Source organism: Balearica regulorum, chromosome 18 (assembly GCF_011004875.1).
Source record: "Balearica regulorum gibbericeps isolate bBalReg1 chromosome 18, bBalReg1.pri, whole genome shotgun sequence".
Taxonomy (NCBI): Eukaryota; Metazoa; Chordata; class Aves; order Gruiformes; family Gruidae; genus Balearica; species Balearica regulorum.
The window spans coordinates 7,771,244-7,789,806 of record NC_046201.1 but is presented as its reverse complement, the minus strand read 5'-3'; the positions used below and the strand labels follow the sequence as shown (position 1 = coordinate 7,789,806).

The window sequence follows — 18,563 nt, the reverse complement described above, 5'->3', positions numbered from 1 at the left end:
AATGGCAGGGTGGCACTTGATGATTTTTTTTTTAAGGTTTTTCCTAACTGTTGAATGCCCCTATGGTATGACTGCAAAGTCTCCAGTAAGGAGAATGATGCACCAGGTATTTCTGGAGCGTCCTGCGGAAGGACAGAGGGGAAGATGGGCGTATAGCGTGTGTAAACAGCAGCCACGGCTCAGGGAGCGTTTGCTCTGCTTGATCGGTGCCTTGCAGATCGTTTTTGCTTTTCTCTTGTTGCCTGAAGTGGAACTGCTCGCTTGTGCTAAGGCGGCGTGCGGGCAGCTCTGCAGGTTACCTGTGAGACGCTGCCACTCTCTTGGCTCTGCAGCTTCTCCTCAGCCTTTGCTCGTGTTCAGAAAAGCGTCTGCAGTAGATTTTGTGGTAGATTTTAATATATGATAGGGAAGGGCTCGCTGACCTGAGGATTTGGGGTTTTTTTTTAACAGTTGCTCTTTTAGTTGATGTGCTCAAATACAGACGGAGTCAAGGAGTGTTTGGTTGCTCAGAAATGCCTGAATATTCCCATGACCAGTTCTTTATTTTTCATTGGTGCCGGTAAAGTCAATACAGAAATGATTTGCAGTGTGGTTCGGAGCTCTTGGCTGGTTTTGTAATGCTGTAACAGAACGTGTTCCTCAGAATGGTGTGTTACTGATACCTGGGGTATCTGCCGAAAAGTTTAGAAAATCTTCCTTTCCTTGTGCTTTATAGAGGGAAGAAAAATGCCTGTTGCAGCTGTGAGTGTGCAATGCCAAGGCCGGGGTGGAAGGACTGCCCTAAGCAACCCATCGCTGGGAGCGTGTTCCTTCCCCCTTGGCACCGGGGCCAGCAGTGCTGCTGGTGGGCTGCAGAAAAACCCTAAATCCCACCTTATTTTACTGTCAGTCCCCCGATCCAGCAAAGCAGCAGCACGGGAGATGCCGCAGCGGGTTTAAAAGCGCAAAAGTTCGGGGCTGAGCCCTCTCCGGTTCAGAAACCGCGGGGCGGGCCCACGGCACTACGTTTCCCAGGTTCCCCCCCCCCCCGCGGCGCGCAGGCGCAGTGCGGCGGCGGTGCCGGCAGCTGGCGGGCGGGTGAGGCGGCCCGGCGGGGCCCGCGGTAGGGAGCCGGCCGTGGTCGCGCACCGCCGCCCCGGGTCGCGGACAGCCACCAACCGGCGGCTCCGCCCGGGGTTTGGCTCCATATTCCCCTTCGGTGCCTGCCACGGGCTGGGCCGCGGGACAGGTGGCGGCTGTGGGGTGAGGGCGGGGAGGAGGAGGAGGAGGGTTGTGGTGAGGGGGGTCTGTGCGGCCCTTGAGGTGAGGAGGGGGTTTGAGGTGAGGAAGGGGGGTCTGTGGGCCTTTGGGGTGAGAGGAAGCTTTGGGATGGGGGGGGCTGTGAGGTGAAGCTATAGAGGCTTGGAGTGGGGAGAGCGCCTTGCCTGGAGAGGGTTCACTGGGGTACCCTGTCCCCTGCTCAGGCCGTGGGGACACCAGGCAGGCATGGTCGGCTATGACCCTGAGGCTAAGTGCGTCTCCACGGTGGAAGCAGCTGCAGCAGGATCAGCATCCGGCTTGGTCACTCGGGTCCTTGTCAGCCCCTTGGATGTCATCAAGATCCGCTTTCAGGTATTCTCCTCGTGGCATGCTTGGGGACAGCGGGTGAAAGAGCCTGCTACAGAGCAGAGCTGATGGTGGCCTGGATGAACAGGTCACTTGTGCAACCAGAGAGCACTAAATCTGCTCGTCAGCCCTCACCTACATTGTATGCGGGTTATGCAAGGTAGCAGGGCTATTTTGTGTCCACTGCTTCTGTTTATATAACTTAACTTGTGTGTTTGAATGGGATCTTTTATTTTTCATAGTTTGTTCTCTTCCTCTGTTTTTCTGAATGATCTCTGCTATCTAACTGAATTTCACCATCATCCCTACTGATTCCCTTTGTGTTGCATGCATGGTTTTATTCTTTTAGAGCCCTACATAAATAACATCCTAGTCGGTTCTAGATGTGATTCTGTGGGAAGGCAGAATGTCATCTCTTAGCATTGGTTGGCTCTTAGCATTGCAAATTCCTCAGTTGGACACTTGAACTTTGACACTTGAAATGTGACTTGAAATCGAAAATATTTTCTCTATATTCCTCCAGCTTCAGATCGAGCAGCTCTCCTCCAGAAACCCAGGGGCTAAGTATCATGGTATCTTGCAAGCTGTACGGTGTATCTTCCAGGAAGAGGGGTTGGTAGCCTTCTGGAAGGGCCATGTTCCTGCTCAGTTCCTTTCAGTTGGCTACGGAGCTGTTCAGGTGAGGCGACTGAATATCAACTGGGCCCAACCCGGTACATAGGACTGGCTGCATGGGCAGATGCAGAAAGCTCCAGGTTTAAACTATACTGATGCAAGTCAGCTCCAGTCATGCTGATGGATAATTCCTAAGTTAATATTTCCGAGCTTGCTGAATGGCCTGCCTGGCCAGCCCGGAGTACAGCTAGAGCAAACTGAGTGTCATAGACAAGCCCTGTTTGTTCCTGATGCTTGGCTTAGCTGTTTGTTTTACAAGCCTGTGTAGTTTTTTTGCTTTGGTTCACACTGTCACCCTAATAACTCGTTAGTAAAAACATCAGTGAAGCCGATGATGGTGTTTCATGCGGTATTGTTATGCTTAATTTATAAATATTGACAACATAGTTTATGAGCAGTGGTTGAAAGAGTAATGGGCAGCATATCTGTAATATCGCAAATACTCTTCAGGACACATAGAGCATTAAAATGAGTTTTTCACAATTCTAAATGCAAGATTTAGCAGAAGTTTCAAGAGATCAGAATATCCCAAGCATTCCCTGGGCTGCTCAGTGATTTTTACAAGGTATTCTTTGAGCACGTGCTCCAACAGGTTGCAAGTTAGGGAGGACTTTTCAAGGACAGAGAGAGAAGGTGGTTACAAGCAGTGGGTGGAGCTCTTTTGGTGAAATGAGAGAGGAGTGGGAGATCCATGTCAGCGATAAGGATTGACTCCTTGACCTGTGTATGTTTGTTTCTGTAAGTTCATGGCGTTTGAAAGCTTGACGAAACTGGTGCACATCACCACCTCGTACAATGCCCGTGATTCCTTTGTGCACTTCATCTGCGGTGGACTGGCTGCTTGCACGGCCACTGTTGCAGTTCAACCTGTTGACACGCTACGCACCCGCTTTGCTGCTCAGGGTGAGCCTAAGGTATGGTTGCAGAGTCAATATTTAGAATTATCACCCATAGCAGTAGCAATATTTCATGTGTGTGAATATAGGAGATGTGAAAAGCACATAACAGTCTGTGGGTTAGCATAAAGGAACAGGTGCTGTTATTGGGCAGTGTTTGCACTGTTGCCAAGTTATCTTCTGTGCTGTTGACACAGCTTTCTTAATTACGTTTTGCTGCTCCTGATTGTGTTCAACTCCTGAGACGTGATCCAGAAAGGAGAAACTGTCCTTAACAGGATAACTCAATTTTCATTTGGCCATTTATAGAATACACTCCCCAGTCTGTTGAACATTGCATGTTTGAAACTTTCCATTTGCACAGAGTCCTGTTTAGGTAATGATGGGGGTGATATTTGAAACCAGTCACCTTTCACCTGTGTTTCATGTCCTTATTTATGCAAGAATTGGTCTCCATGCTAATTAGGTCTGTATTAACTAGACTCATATGGGTTTGTATCAGAGCCGTTTCTGGTTTTTTGGCTTAGCTTGCAGTAGAATCACAATATATATTATATGAATTCTGTTGCAGGACCAAGCAGAGCTGTTAAGAGAAAAATAAATATCTGTGATGCAAGTGGTCTCAGGCCACAGCTCTCAGCTCTGTGCTTTGTTTCTTCCCCTCAGCAGCACAGCTGGGGTGTGGGACACAGTGTCAGCCCAGGCCTTTCAGTGCAGAGCTCATGATCATTCGTTCAGTTAGTCTCTTGTGGCTCAGAAGCAGGTGTAGGTTGTCACCTTCCTTACAAGAGTCACAAGGGCTTAGCTGAGAATGCTGTGTCAAGATGAGCAAAATCACTTTGTTCATCGCTTTGTGCTGAAAATCAGTCAGCTGTGTTTTGGGCAGTGGGGAATGCCTGTCCTCGTTACTGGGAAATAATCTGACCTTTGGTTTGCTGGTTTTAAGCCTGTTTCACTAGAGAGTCAGCCTCTCCTTTATTGTCTAGATCTATCGCAACCTTCGCCATGCAGTTGTGACGATGTACCAGACAGAAGGGCCTCGGACTTTCTATAGAGGTTTGACCCCCACAATCATTGCTATCTTTCCATATGCTGGTCTCCAGTTCTCCTTCTACAACATCCTGCAACAGTTTTCTGAATGGGTGATTCCAGCTGAAGGAAAGAAAGGAGGTAGGCACTTGGGACAGTGATGTCTGCGATCTGGAGAGAAAGAAAGGATGAATGCTAGTTTGGGAGACTGACGTAAGCTCAGTTTGTCCTATCACCCTTTTTGATGCAACATCTGAAAAGTATCTCAATTTCCCATCTCTCATTCTTATCCCTGCACAGATACTGTGAAAGTAAGTACAGTGAAGTTTACAAACAGCTCCTGTTATGGAGTAACCATGATGGAAATGTAGATGGATGTGAAAGTGAAGTGTCACAGGCTAGGGTACTCTTTCCTGAGCTGTGTCACATTACTCATGCTGTGGGAAGACAGTGCTGGCTTAATGTTTCTCTGTTTCATTAGTGCTGTGGGGACCGGACTCTTGGATTTCCTCAGGAAATTTGCCTGCAGGTTCCAGCACAGCTGTTACATTGGAGGATTCATTTAGCCTAATTTAAAACTGCCAATCTCTTGTTTTGATATTTTTATGTTGATTTCTAGTTCCGTTATAAGAGAACCTCATCCTGATGTGACCTGTCACCTTGACAGTTCTAGATACTAGTGCTTCCCTGAGAGAGAGTATATGCAACATCAGCGTGTTTTTGTTCCTCAATGGAATTTCTTCAGTAGAGGAACTAGACTTTTCAATATCATCTCTGCATATTTATTTTTAGATGGCAGAAGCTGATAGTGGTTTTGTGCTGGGAATTCATGTTTGTCAGAAAAAAAGTCGTAATATCACAAAATTAATTTCCCACAAGCCTCTGAAATCATCAGGCAGTGTCAACTTGTGAGTTATTCCAATCCAGAATAAGTCAGTATGGGAATTAGAAGTGCAAGATTTCCAGTGACCAGGCTTTTACTGGGGGGCATGAAAACTTTTCCATCCACTAGTGGCAGGTTCTCTGGTGACTGGGGTTTTTTGTGTGCAATGCCACTTGGCAGAGAAAAGCATAAATCAGTGTAATGAACCAAGGTGAGCTGTTACGCTCTGGCTCCAACGGACATTGTGAGCCTGATGTAGAAAATACAGATTGAGGTACTGTGGCCCAAACTATGGCCTTACTTCTTGTGAAAAGGGGTTCTAACTTAGCACTCATGATCTTTAATCAGAACTCCCTGCTAATCCTCCTTTTTCCTTCCCCACTATCCTCTCCACTTTCTGCTTCTCAGGCAACATTAAAAACCTTGTTTGTGGCAGCTGCGCTGGAATCATCAGCAAAACCCTCACTTACCCTTTTGACCTATTTAAAAAACGACTGCAAGTGGGTGGTTTCGAGCATGCCCGGGCAGCCTTTGGGCAGGTGAGAAATGTTTGAATTGACTGATTTTCATAACTATGGATATGCATCCGGACAATGCAGAGCCAGTCATCACCAGAATGCAGTGATGATTCACCAGCGGTACCCGTTGTGTTCCTATTCAGGTTGGGAGCAACCAGGGAACTTCTGGGAGCTGAGCGTTGGTCTCGCTTAATAACGGGAATAGCTGCATGAATAAACTGGGTTCATTTTGTGACATTGTCCAACGTACCTGTGCTCTGCCTTCTCGTCCATCTCCATTAGGTTGGCGGTCTTGGAGCTGGGGATGAGTTAGACAGGCAAAGGTGTTGCGATTTACTTTTCTAGTTGCAGCTTGGTATTTGTGATTCAGGACCACATCACTAGCAGACGATGACACTAGCTTTATGCTGGGGTTGCCTGTCTGTCAGGATCCTTTTCCAGTTAATATTTTGATGCTTGGAATGGGCACCAAGTGTTCCGTGTGTGTCTTATGTACCAGAACATCCTGAAATTCAAAGCACATTAGATACTTCTGGTGTTCTTTAGCACTATCCTTACCACCTCAAAATACACTGTAAGATAAATACAGATCTTTCAAGGAACTATATCTTTTTTTTTCCCTGAAATGTGGAAATTTTCTTTTCTCCTTCAAATTCCTTGGATCTGAGAAGCAAATTAGTCTGTACCTCAAGAAACTCTGGTAGGAATTTGAACTCTTGACCTGCTGCATTGGATGCTTTTCCCCTGCCAGTGAGGTACAGAATTTGTTCTTAGCATTGGTGTGTCACAAGATGTTAAACCTTCGCGGTGTGACACAGTGACATGCAGACAACTAATTTAGAGACTTCTGCGTGCTGTAGCTGTGTTGTCTTTCTGTCAGAAAACTGAAAAGTTGTCCCCTTTAGAGACTCTAGTGAAGGGGATGGAAAACAGTAGCAGCACAATCTGAAATAATTACTTCACAAACTTGTACCATAAATAATACACGCTGTTGTAGCATAAAGATTTTGCGGCCATTCAATTAGAATAATCTGCATAACCCATTGCTGATGCAAAATATGTACTTTTCCTCTACCGCACTCTACAAACAGACTCTGAAACTTTCAGTTAGTTATAATAATAGCCAGAAAGGCATCTGCAGGTTGCACATCTAGACTATGTTTCTGTGCTATGGTTTGGGCTGTGTTCTTTTCCAGGTAAGCTGTCCTGGATTTTTCTTGTTTAACCTTGTTGCCATTTCGCTCCTAGGTACGGATGTACAGGGGTCTCCTGGACTGCATAAGACAGATCATGCGAGAGGAGGGCCCAGGTGGATTCTTTAAGGGCCTTTCACCCAGCTTGCTGAAGGCTGCTGTTTCTACTGGCCTTGTCTTCTTTTGGTACGAGCTGTTCTGCAGCCTGCTGTGTGCCCTGAAGAACACAGACAGCAAAACGAGGAAGGAAGGCTGAAAGGGGCATGTGTGTGACTACCTGGTGTTCCCCTGGAGGAGGGGAAACTGATGGCTTTGCTCTGTCATGAGCATGTTGGAAATGTCAGAGCTGCCAGAGCTCCACCAGCCTGTAGCAAATCCCCTCCTGGGACCAAGCAGAAGGAGAAGGCGACTGCAGTTCTGCTGAAGACACTGAACTGCTTTGCTGGAAGCTGTTCAACTGAGCACTTTTTTTACTCTGTCTCCTCTAATATCAGCACACGTTTAGTGGGAAGAGAAGGGAACCAAGCAAACAACTACCTAGCAGAGACTGTGCTCTGAAAAGGCACCCGATAAAGTGGGTGAATTCCTGTGCTTGCCCTGGATCACAGAGAGGGATCCTGGCCTAGCTAGTGCTGCTTAACCCATGTAAGGTCACTTCCTATCCCTGCATCTGCACAGCTTTGTTTCCTTGCTTATGGCCTGCTGTTTGTGCCATATTCTTTCCTCCACGTTGCACAGATAGCTCTGTCCTGCTGTTGTGAAGTCAGTGAAAAACTCTTCAGCATACACAGAACCTCGGGTTTCCTTTTCTTGGTTGCCAGCTGCTGCTGCTTGATTACCACTTGCTGGCTGCGTATTCTCAGCCACCTTAAACACGGAATCTTCTAGTGGATTATGCTGACCCAAACTTGCTCTTCCTTTAACTCCAGTGAGCTTGGTTGGATCCTAAGCGCCCATTTCTCTTCCTGCGCGTCTTGCCACACATCTCTTAGGGCTTTGCATGGCCTCAGTCACACTTTTTACTAGTAGACCTGCAGGTTAAGAATCTTACTCTAAGGGGATTCAATGCATAAGCCCAATTCTTACTTCAGGGTTCTTTGCTTCGATGCAGGGAGTAAACAAATGCTGTATAGAGTTTTAGAAATATTTAGTCTAAGTTGGAATACTGAAGGAAAAGTCCTGTGGAAATTAACAAATGTCCTTTTTTTTTTTTTTTTAAAGTACCACTTTTCAATGTTTCTAGCAAGTATTTCTGTAGTGGCCTCAAAACATTTCTGAACCTCAGTCCTACAGAGGTGCTAACAGATGAAAATGTGTTGACAAGACTAGCGGAAGTGAGAGGACTGAACATCAAATCAGAATTGGTTGGCTTAGTGTAGTGTTTGACAAGAAAATGATGATTGAATTAGAGTTGGAGAAGTGTTTTTCTGGAGTTTCAAAGGTTTTGTGAATGATTTAAAAAGAAGAGTCCAACTCTGATTTACGTAACGGGGGACAAGAGGAAAATTATTTTCTTCCTCCTTTTTTATTCTGTTTTTTCAAGCTGAGCAGGGTGTGGCTGGACCAGTGTGTGGAAGGAAGAGCCTCTGTGATACAAAAGCATGTTAGTCATCTGGAGTGGTGGATGGGCAGAGCACTGCAGTTATCTAGAGGATTATTTGATGGTTCTTCTCTTAAAGCAGAGCTTTTCGTGGCTCTTTTGCAATATTCAGGGTGTTAATCCCAAATAGCCTGGCCAAATTCCAGCGTGACCAATTCCATTCTGTTGACACAATTTCTCCTGGTGATTTTGAGCATATCGGCGTTGCTCACTTATCCTGATCTATTGTGAGAGGCTGTTTTTAAAGAGCAGCTGTTTCACTGCTGGCTGAGATATCTAGAGAGATTCCTTGCAAGCCTGGGCCAAATAACTTTGTGTCTGCTGCAGTTTGAGATCTTGGAGTGCAAAGTGGTTGTTTCACTGCAGGTGACTTTGAGTGCTGTATGAAGTTAAATTCACTGAGCAATGTCAGTGTCGGGCAGGAGGCTAATATATGAGCCTCGAAGCAGGAGTGTTAGCCGCATGGACTCTAAAAACGGGCAGTTTGGCTTAGAGGAGAAAATACAAGGAGTGTGGAGTAAAGTTTTTCAAAGTGCCTCAATCCTATTGGCATTTTCCTGTGTTATTTAGGCTCTTCTGAGATTCCCCCAAAATCTTCTCAACAATATTTTGGCTTTGTTCATTATTCATCTGTTGTTCTTGGAAAGACATCAGAACCAGTAATGAGCTTAGCCTCATGACATCCTTTTGAGGGAGGGAAATCTCTTGTTTCGAAACAGACACAAACAGGTTGGGATTGTTACTGGCTCTTGGCTGCTGGTAGAGAGGAATGCTGTTGTGGTTAGCAGGGACAGGACTGGCCACAGCAGAAAATTTTCTTCCATAGCAAATTGGGACTCATCCATCCTGTCTAAACATTACAAGACTCTTGTTTTCCGTTTTATGTCAAAGACCTGCTGTTAAGCTGCACAGAATAGGGACAGAGGGGTTAGGAACTCCGCAGTGGGAATTGCAGCCCATGAAATAGGGGGTGAGTTGCTTTGGTTGTCACAAGGGCAAAAAGTAAAGAACAGAAAACTGCTCTGCTAAGATGATGTTCCTCAAGTGTGCTGTGGAGCTTAAGGTGATGCAGGTAAACAGCTTTAGGGGCATGCAACTTGGCTGCTCCGCAGAGAGGGCAGCAGTGGGGAGTACAGAGCAGCTCCTCCTCTCTGGGACAGTTTTTTCCCTCCACTCTGCATTAAATGGGCTTGCCTCCATCCAACAGAGGGCAGAGTCGGAGTTCAAGTTGTTGCTCAGTCTGGCCCGGGCTGTGGAAGACACTCCCTGGTCGGAGTGGCACGCAGAGGGCTTTGGCACGCAGCCTGGTTTGTATATCCCTGTGGGCTGTTAGTCATCGATGTTATAGGCCCATAAAGGCAGCTGGTCTTGTAGTGAGCGGAGAAAACTGACAACTTCAACTGTACTATATTGGAAGTTGCACCCAAGAGTCACTCATAAATTTCTGACGTGCCCTTTTCTAACTGGGAGTTGCTGCTAGGGAAATGACTGGAACAGGAATATTGTTTTCTTTTTGGGAATGAGACTGGTTTAGTGCAAAGCGCTAGGAGGACAGGTCTTATTTCTGATCCCGCTCAGGCAAAACACATGCCATTTGGAGCTAAATGTCCTGGAATTAGAGGAGCGGGAGCTGGGAGAGATCTGTAGTCACCTAGTTCTCCTGTATGCTGGAACAGATTAGCTCTCAGAAACTACACACCAGTTTCAAGTGACTCAACGCGGTGAGACTGCACCAGAGTTAGCCCGTTGGGATGGCTGGGATTTCACTCTGATGTAATCCTATCAGCAGGGATTCGTGTTGCCTGCAATTCACCTCACAAGCTGCTCAGCAATTGCGTTTGTTTTCTTCTAGTGCCTTTTACCATCAGAATGTCCAAAAGCACTTTAAAAGGCGCAGCGTTCAAGGCAAGTTGCGCTGTGGTTGTTAGGGGATCCACCATCACTCTTAGCTGCCTCAGACAGAGAACGTTGACGCACAAGTTCTGTGATGAATGCACTGTTTCCCGCAGCGCTGGCTGGCTTGCCGAGTTCTTATGACACTCCTGTTCTCAGGATGCTCATCCAGAGCTGCATAGCATCATTTTCGAAAAGAAATTAATGTTTTACAGTTGGGTTTGGAATAGATTGTATTTCATTTGGGGTGAAGTTTCTTTTGTGATGTAGAACTGTAATTCTCTGCGGCATTTTGCTGTGTTGCCTGAGTGGATCTTTTGCAGCTGCTGTTGTCTGAAAGCATCTGAGCACAATGCGCACAAGGTGTGCCTACCTTTCAGAAAAGGTATATTAAATATTTTGTTATGCTCATGTCTGGCTGCAGGTTTTTTATTCTTTTCCTCCCAGTGTGTACGCTCAGCTGGACCCCGCGGCACTGCCGGGACCCTCCTGCTGCCCAAAAGGGAGGATCATCAGAGATCAGCAGAGCCCAGAGGGTGGGGTGGCAGGAGCCATCTGGTTTTCCCTTCCCATCGCTGGCTCCTGGGTGATCGTCACCAGCGTGCAGGGCTGTCCCGTCCCCTGTGCGGTGTGGGGCGATGCTTTGGGTATCGCTGTTGGGAACCGCACCAAGGGGCATCGGCTGAGGGAGTTTGTGCAGCCCAGTCCCACCGCTGTGCCCGAGAGGGACGGTCAGAGCGACAGCAGCTGGTCCCGAGCCACACGCTCGTGGTGGGGATGAGTTCAAGCTTTGTTTGTATCTAGCCAGGCCACACAGCGCTGCACAAAATGTTCACAAACTGCTCATTCTGCATTTCCTGAGGCTGTTCTCTGGTTTCAGCAGCCTCTCTGCTCTGCTGTCCTCTAAATGCTGGGAAGGCTTCACCCCCTGAGGGGTCTTCCCCTGTGAAATGGTTGGGAGTTAAAAAGCGTGAAGCATGTTATACCTCGCTCAGTTCTTGTTGCAGTGAGTTGGTTTAGTGTGTGTCTCCTTTCCTGATTTTTTTTTCCTACCGATTTTTTTTTTCATATGCCGCTCGGCTGCAGCCTGCCCTGGCCTGAAGGGGAGGGTGGATTAAACACGGTTTTCACCCGGCGAGCAGCAGCGCAGTGCAGCTCTCGCCGGGAGAGCCCGGCCGGTGCTCGACGGGGAGCCCCGGGGGGGACCGGGCCAGAAGGGGAAGCGGTGCCGTCAGCCCGCCGGGGAGCAGCCGGCCGTGCCTGGGACTGCCCGGGGCGCAGGTGGGGATGCCCGGGGGAGCCGGGAGGCAGCCGGCCGTGCTTGGGGGGGGCTTCCCGGGAGAGCAGGCGCCCGTGCCCGGGGGTGGGAGGGGGGGGAGCCGGGGCCGCCGGGGATCAGCCCCGCCGTGGCCCGGCGCTCGCAGGCGGTGGCGCTGCGGCGGCTGCCGCTGCTCTCCCGCCCCGTCCCGTCCCGTCCCTCCCCCGACTCGGGCGAGGAAATGACCTAAGAGGAAACCTGGGCCGTGCCGGGAGGGAGCGGGGCCGGGGCGGCGGAGCCCGGGACGCTCCGGCGATGCCCCGGCGGCCAAAGGACGCGGCGGGGGCGGCCGGCAGGTCGGTAGGGCTGCGCCCGGCTCCCCCTGCCCTACCCGGGGACACCGGGGGGGTGGCTGGTTTCCCCGGGATCCGCCGCTGTCTCCGTCCCGGCGGCCCTTCGGCTTGTGCCGCCCGCGGAGCGGCTCCCCCGCGGGGCTGGGAGGAGCCAGGCAGCAGCGGGGGGTCCCGCGGGGCTCCGGTGGCCCCGGTGCCCCGGGCAGGAGCCCTCTCGCCACTGGGGCTTCCACCCGCGGCTCGGCGGGGATGGCACGGGGGGCCCGGGCGGCTGGTAACGCCCGTCGGGCGGCCACGGGTGGATGCTCGGGGGCAGCGGAGGAGACGCTGCTCTTCTCCCTCCCCTTGCGATGGCCGGGGCACCTCCAGCCCGTCCCGCCAGGTACGACCCCCGTAGAGTAGGGCCCTGGCACACGGGCCGGCTGCTAACCCCGACCACGTCAGTCCCTGGGACAGCTCGTCTAGTGGGGACCGCTTGCAGAGGAGGAATCGGTACCCACGGGTGAGGCTGTGCCTGGTGTCACCCACGGCCACCACCCCTTCAGGCAAGGTGGTCCTTGGCAGCAGACGAGGCCTGGTTGGTTTTACGCTCGCACGCTCTGGTTTGCTCTGGGCAGGGTTATTTGGCACAGCAGTTCAAAGCAGCCGTGCCCGTCCCCGGGGAGCCGTGGGGAAGGATGCTACAGGAGAGGTGCTGGGTGGTGGCGGCAGAGACGCCGCCAGACGGGCTTGGGCGCTTCCTGCTTCACTGCGTGCAGCGCTGAGCTCTCACCAGGTTCCTTCCACGCAGCGATGCTGCTAGTGGGACGTGGGGCTGCTGGTGAGCTTGGGCTGCTCCGCTGGCAGTGCAGAATGGCGTGAGCGCAGATGCAGAGGGAGGGGGACGGTGCAGAAGGAGGAGAGGTCGGATGGGAAGGCGTTTGCCAATCAGACGTGGCAAGGAGGGCACCCAGCAGCTTGTGAATCCATCTGGGAAAGAAACCTCTGTGCAGGTCCCCGGGCAGGTAACCCTGCGCAGGTGAGAGCTTCAGCTGTGAGAGCAGTGTGGGCAGGTTGTCACCCCCGTGGGGCAAGGTCTGCCCTGGGCCTCGCAGGGAGGGCAGAGACGGGCCCCTACCCACCAGTGAGCTCTGCTCTCTGCTCCGAGTTACTACATGTTGTGCCATGGCTTCGTGGCAAGTAGTGCGTCTGAGGGGTCGGGCTGCCTGCGATGTGTCCCCCACGCCTCTAAAGGCGATGGGCTCTTTGGCTTGAAGCCGGGGAGGGACCTGCTTGCAGAGAGGGGTGAGTAATGGCCCAGGAATTTTGACAAGCTGGCAAAACTCATTTGGCCGATTGCCTTCTCCTGTTCGCGCTGCGGGTCTGGCCAGCCTGGCGTATCTCGTGTGCATGTCAAAGTAAGCCCTTCCTCTCTGTGCCGTGTGGACCCTCTTGCTCTCTTTGCTGTATCATGAAGCAGAAGAAAATTAACCTAGATTATTTAGGAGCACCGTTGGTACTGCAGAGAGCTCTGCTTGACTGCAGGGGGATGAGACGGGAGCTGTTGCTGTCGGGGATTTGGCTGCAGAGCTCGCTGTGTCTTGCTGGGAGTTGAGGGAGCCTGGCTCCGGCGCAGGAGAGGTGCTTTGCTCGCTCTGGCGAGTGTGCGTTGGATGCTTAGGCATGGGTTTGATTCTTCCCAGGCTTCTGCGTGAAACCAGCTGAGTTGGAGTTTCAAAGGCACAAGGGAGCGGCTGCATGGGGTGCTCCTGCGTGTGCTTCCCTGTCGTACAGCCATGGGGAAGCCTTCTGAGGTGAGATAGGTGTATTTTGGGGCTGCCTGGCTGTGCTGCCCACTTTGACTCTGCAGACCAACAGACTGCAACACAGTTTTCATATCAGAAAAATGTAAACGCTCTGAAGATGGAGTCCTAGCGTAGGCCGGTAGGAAACAAGGCTTAAAAAGATGCAGGAGTGAGGCTTTGCTCAGATGCCCTAACAGAGGAGTTTCCTTGGGGAAGGGGCTGTCAGGGTAACAGCCTGTGCTCCAGCGCTCGACGGATGAAGGTCTGCCTCTCCGTCCAACTAAGCTCTGTGTGCTCTCTCCCCAGGGACTGTCACTAGCCCATCCGTTGCCCTGACTCTTGCCCTTGGAGGAAGCCAGTCATGGGGGAAACGGGCAAAGAAGAGTATAAAATACAGTCGTTCGACACCGAGACTCAGAAGCTGCTGAAAACAGCCCTCAAAGGTCAGCAGGCTTTTTACTAGCTCCTCTGCCCTGTGCAGCTTGGCTGGCAGATGCGGTTGGAGACTTGGACCCCTTTAAGGAACACCAATTGTGAAGCGTAGAAAAGCTGTTTCATAAACATTGTTGATCCCTGACTGGGTGCCGTTGGTGATTCTTCTCCAGGAAGGTCTTTGCTCCCTGCCTCTCCTTGCCCCCTCTCACCTTCTCCCCAGGGTTTAATGGTGCAGCTGTTCAAACTCAGCTCCTGGTTCTCATCGTTGGGGTTTCCTCTGATTTCACGGTACCCTCCTCTCCTGCTCTGACCCAGCATCTCTGCCCAGACGTGGCCTCTCACCCCTCTCCAGTGCCCAGTTCCTGTTCCCTGTCCCTCCCCGCTGCGGGGCCATCTCATCCTCCCGGCCCCCCAGGTCTCCTGCTCACCGGTCACGTCTCTGTTCAAAGCTCAGCGGGAGTTGGCACATCTGGCTCCTGCTAACCCAACCTTGAAGCAGTGCTGGGATTTCACATTCAGATCAGCTTCTTGCTTCCTGTATTATCTGCTTTCCTCCATCGCTTTCCTGTCGTGATGGCCGTGTCTCCAGCCTGGGAGGACCGTGCACCACTGGAGATGGTATCTCCAAAGCAGCTGATGTGTGAGAGGGGCTGTGACTCCTGATGTGGGAGTGAGCCTGAGGTTTTGCACCATACACCGTGGCTGTACCAGGCCCTGCGCCGACCTTGGTTGCTTTCCAGGTACCCCAGAGCAAGCGGGGCACAAGGGTGCTGGATCCTGACAGTGTTTCTCCTCTCTGCAGACCCCAGCAATGTGGACCTGGAGAAAGTGGCCAATATTATAGTGGACCAGTCCCTCAAAGACTGTGTGTTCAGCAAGGAGGCAGGGCGCATCTGCTACACCATCATCCAGGTGAGAGCTCCTCGCGTCCAGACAGTGAAACACTGAAGCTGTGCGGGTTGTCCCTAGGCCGGGCCAGGAGAGGCTTTGCCCCAGCCCTGCGCTCTGACCCCTCTGCCAGCTTTCCTCTTCTGCCACTTGCCCCACGCAGTGGCAGCATCCAGCCGAGCAGCCGGCGAGCACCGGCAGTTAGTTGCAGCTTTCCTGCCTCTCTGAGCAATCACAGGAGGGTATCTGCGCGGTCCTGCGTCACCCAAGTAGCAGCATCCCCCTGTGTCCCTCACCCCCCCATTTCATCCCTCCGTCCTGCTTTTGTGGGCTCGTAGGCGGAGAGCAAACAAGTCGGCCAGAGCATCTTCCGGAGGAGCCTGCTGAACCGGCTGCAGCAGGAGTACAAGGACAGGGAGGAGCTGCGTACCCGCTCGCTCCAGGCATGGATCTGCTACGTCACCTTCATCTGCAACATCTTCGACTACCTGAGGGTAAGGAGCTGGAGCAGGAGCACCCGGCTGCTGCTGCCGAGGGGGCCCAGAAGGGCCTGGGTGTCCAAAGATGCCAGGGCAGGGGTGTTGGATGGGTCTCGTACGGAGCCCCGAAGCCGTGCCTCGGCAGTGGGGACCAGAGCCTGTTTGCAGCACAAGGATGCTGCCGGGGCTGGTGCTACCTACAGGCGAGCGAACAGGCTTGGAGAGGCAGAGCTGCCTCTGGGAACCATCACAAAGTCTGAGCTTCCTCATTTTGTTCCTGGTGTTTGAAATCCCCTGATTTGCCTGCTCCCAAATGTCCCAGATTGAACTAGTTTAGTTGCCGTGTGGTCTCGGGAGGGACCCCTGGGTGCTCACATCATTTCTAGCCCACGTACTGACGGAGTTTGTGTGCAAGCCTTCACTGCAGTGTGTGTACTTGGATGCCTGCTTGGAGTAGATGTAAAAATTATGCAAGTAGAGCTGCAGGCAGGAAAAATGCAGTTGCAACAAGTGTATTTCCCATGACTACCTGCTTACATTTAAAAATAGATGGGTTTTACATCATTTGTTCAGCTTCTCTGGCTCCTGGAGACTCGAACGTCTGGTCTCCTACATAAATCCCACCAATACGACATTTGGCAGCACAACTAAATTCTGCCCCCTTCTCCTTTGAAGAGCAGCAAGGGAACTATTTAAAATAGCTGCAGGCTCCTCCCTTTCTGGCCCCCAGCTGACGATGGCTCCTGCCTCCTTACAGGTGAACAACATGCCCATGATGGCTCTGGTGAACCCCGTTTACGACTGTCTGTTCCGGCTGGCACAGCCCGACAGCCTGCGGCAGGAGGAAGAGGTGAGCGCAGGGAAGGCGCCTGTTGTCCTGCCAAGGACCAGCAAAAAGCACAGGGGGGGACGCGGAGGAGGGAGAGCTGCCTCTCTGGTGTGCGCTGAAGGAGACCGGCTGGGCAGGAGGGTTTGCAGCCCGGAAGGAAGCAGGATGGAGGGGCAGGTGGTGACTCCCTGTCCCAGGCTGCACGCCCTCCCTCGGGGCAGCTTTTCTCCCCGTTGCCCCAGTGTGGTCACCGGAGAGCCAGCGGCCCAGCCGTCCCTCGAAGCAGGGGCTGCCCGGTGTTAGGCAGGTTTAGCTCCCATCACGTGAGGAAAAAAAAAACCACAAGACAATGACTCTTCCCCCGTTTTCACAGTAACCAGCTGCTTTTCCAGCAGGCCTGGTTGCCAGACATCTGGAAAAGCAGCTGTCACACCGATCTGTCGAAGCACCGCAGCCGTGGGAGGTGACGGCAGACAGCTGCAGTGACCGTAGGTGTGCAGAGCAGCTCCATGTCCCCGCAGGTCCCAGGGACCTGTGCAACGCTTTGTGTAGCTGCTGCTCACCTGCCCGGGCCTGCAGCCGATGCTGTGCCAGACCCCAGCGGCCTGGAGAAGGTTCTTCTGGAGCTGGAGCTTCACGCACGTCTGGGCAACCTGCGCGGGGCACGGCTGAGTCGCCCCTCAGGCAAGGGGTTGCTGTAAAATGTAGGGGCCCTTGGATGGGCCCTTTGGGGTTTTTTTTTCCATCTTAGCACAACCATCCCACCCCTGCAGCTCATCGACTCTCCCCTCTTCTCCGAAGCCCCAGTTAGTGCCCATTTCCTGCAAATCACCAGACTTCAAGAGCTTTAGTGCGTTTTCTAACCACTTCCCTCTGTTCTTGGAGGCACCTCCTTGCTCCAGCCTCGCCATCATCTCATGGGCATCCTGCAGGGAATTAAGAGTTTTCTACCTGTTGCGGGTGCGTTTCTCTGGCAAGTTTGTCTGAGAGGCAAGAGAGATCAGGATGTGTTTTTCCAGTGCTTTTCCCAGAAGAGACATTCAGCCTCTCCTGCCTCCTGTCACAGCGACTTGGGGGAAACAGAACTGTCGCCTGTTGGAAATCCCGAACGGAGGGAACAGGATGAGTTGGTCCATAAGTGACTGACGGGGATCTCCGCAGAGAGGAGCCAATGCTCCCTGTTCCTTTGTACTCAGCCATCATCTTCTCTTCCCTCTGAAGGTGGACTGCTTGGTCCTACAGCTCCATCGCATCGGCGAGCAGCTGGAGAAGATGAACTCCCAGAGGATGGATGAGCTCTTCTCCCTCCTCCGGGATGGCTTCCTGCTGCAGGAGGGGCTCAGCTCCCTGTCCCAGCTCCTGCTGCTGGAGATCATCGAGTTTCGGGCTGCTGACTGGAAGATGACGGACGCTGCTCAGAAATACTATTACAGCGAAGTGATGGATTAACCGCTCTACAGAGGAGGTGTAGAGACGTCCCCAGCACTTTCACCAGCAAGCTTCATACCAAGTTTGAATTTCTTTTCACGTTAATGTTTTTCTAGCACTTCCGATAAATAGGATTTATGCTGGCTGGAGCCTCTGGGCATGTAACTGTCAGGCGGCAACCGGTGCTAGGCTGACTGTGGAGGTTTGGAGAGGTGGGGAGGGCAGGGCACATTGCACCAGCAAGCTCTCCCACTGATTTTGTCTAATATTGGGCTGCTGCCAGCAAAGGGCAAGGAAGGCTTCTAGCTCAAACCAGCATTTTATAATGTGTTAAGGAAAGCAAGAGTTTAGGCCGAGAACATTTTGGTTCACCTCAGAGGCTGCGGGAGGCAGAGGGGAGATCTTTCACAGCTCAGGTTGTACCTGGTTCTCTGGGATAAGTCAGAGAAAACGCCATGGCCTCAGGAACGGCTCAACCAGGTGCTATTTCTCCCAGATTCCTTCCAGTACCTGCACGCACACAGCTTCCCCTGCGGGTCACGAGCCACCGATACCTGCCACAGGGCAGCCTGCAGCAGGAGGGGTCCCTGAGCACACGTAGCTACAAACAGGTTTTATAAGTTTTATACAGTAACCATCACGTTTTTTCAAAAGTTAGCAAGTCTCAACTATGGTATGTTTCTTATAAGAATGGGAGAGGAAGAAAGGAAACAAAATAGTCTATTGAAGATTTTTTTCTAATAAAAGTTTTCCACGAACATGCGCTCTGCTTTCTCTCTACGCAGCTGTTGAGCTATAAACAATACTTAAAAGTTGT

General features: G+C 51.7%; 2 protein-coding genes across 5 annotated transcripts; both read left to right on the top strand.

Annotated features, from left to right (window-relative positions):
* Positions 1 to 1,057: 1,057 nt before the first annotated feature.
* Positions 1,058 to 10,703, top strand: SLC25A19 (solute carrier family 25 member 19). 4 transcript variants are annotated; one of them, XM_075770439.1, is made up of 7 exons: positions 1,058 to 1,211; positions 1,464 to 1,611; positions 2,129 to 2,284; positions 3,024 to 3,194; positions 4,163 to 4,346; positions 5,497 to 5,627; positions 6,855 to 10,703. In XM_075770439.1, exons 2-7 carry the CDS (start codon positions 1,486 to 1,488, stop codon positions 7,053 to 7,055), a joined length of 969 nt encoding a protein of 322 aa, XP_075626554.1. In that variant the 5' UTR covers positions 1,058 to 1,211; positions 1,464 to 1,485; the 3' UTR covers positions 7,056 to 10,703. The 4 variants fall into 4 exon arrangements, with proteins under 4 accessions (XP_075626554.1, XP_075626557.1, XP_075626555.1 ...); XM_075770442.1 differs by having other exon boundaries at positions 1,059 to 1,077; XM_075770440.1 differs by having other exon boundaries at positions 1,068 to 1,198.
* A 1,070-nt stretch (positions 10,704 to 11,773) lies between these two features.
* MIF4GD (MIF4G domain containing) lies at positions 11,774 to 18,504 on the top strand. The gene is made up of 6 exons (XM_075770630.1): positions 11,774 to 11,906; positions 13,994 to 14,130; positions 14,925 to 15,034; positions 15,349 to 15,504; positions 16,247 to 16,339; positions 17,540 to 18,504. The coding sequence occupies exons 2-6, from the start codon at positions 14,049 to 14,051 to the stop codon at positions 17,765 to 17,767; spliced, it is 669 nt and encodes a 222-aa protein (XP_075626745.1). The 5' UTR covers positions 11,774 to 11,906; positions 13,994 to 14,048; the 3' UTR covers positions 17,768 to 18,504.
* The last annotated feature ends 59 nt before the right edge of the window (positions 18,505 to 18,563 follow it).

Excerpts from the sequence above, each read along its gene's own strand:
- SLC25A19 (XM_075770439.1), top strand. The coding sequence starts at position 1,486 with ATGGTCGGCTATGACCCTGAGGCTAAGTGCGTCTCCACGGTGGAAGCA. Across the intron at positions 1,612-2,128 it reads TCATCAAGATCCGCTTTCAG|CTTCAGATCGAGCAGCTCTC; the intron begins GTATTCTCCTCG and ends ATATTCCTCCAG. Across the intron at positions 2,285-3,023 it reads TTGGCTACGGAGCTGTTCAG|TTCATGGCGTTTGAAAGCTT; the intron begins GTGAGGCGACTG and ends TGTTTCTGTAAG.
- MIF4GD (XM_075770630.1), top strand. The coding sequence starts at position 14,049 with ATGGGGGAAACGGGCAAAGAAGAGTATAAAATACAGTCGTTCGACACC. Across the intron at positions 14,131-14,924 it reads GCTGAAAACAGCCCTCAAAG|ACCCCAGCAATGTGGACCTG; the intron begins GTCAGCAGGCTT and ends TCCTCTCTGCAG. Across the intron at positions 16,340-17,539 it reads GCCTGCGGCAGGAGGAAGAG|GTGGACTGCTTGGTCCTACA; the intron begins GTGAGCGCAGGG and ends TTCCCTCTGAAG.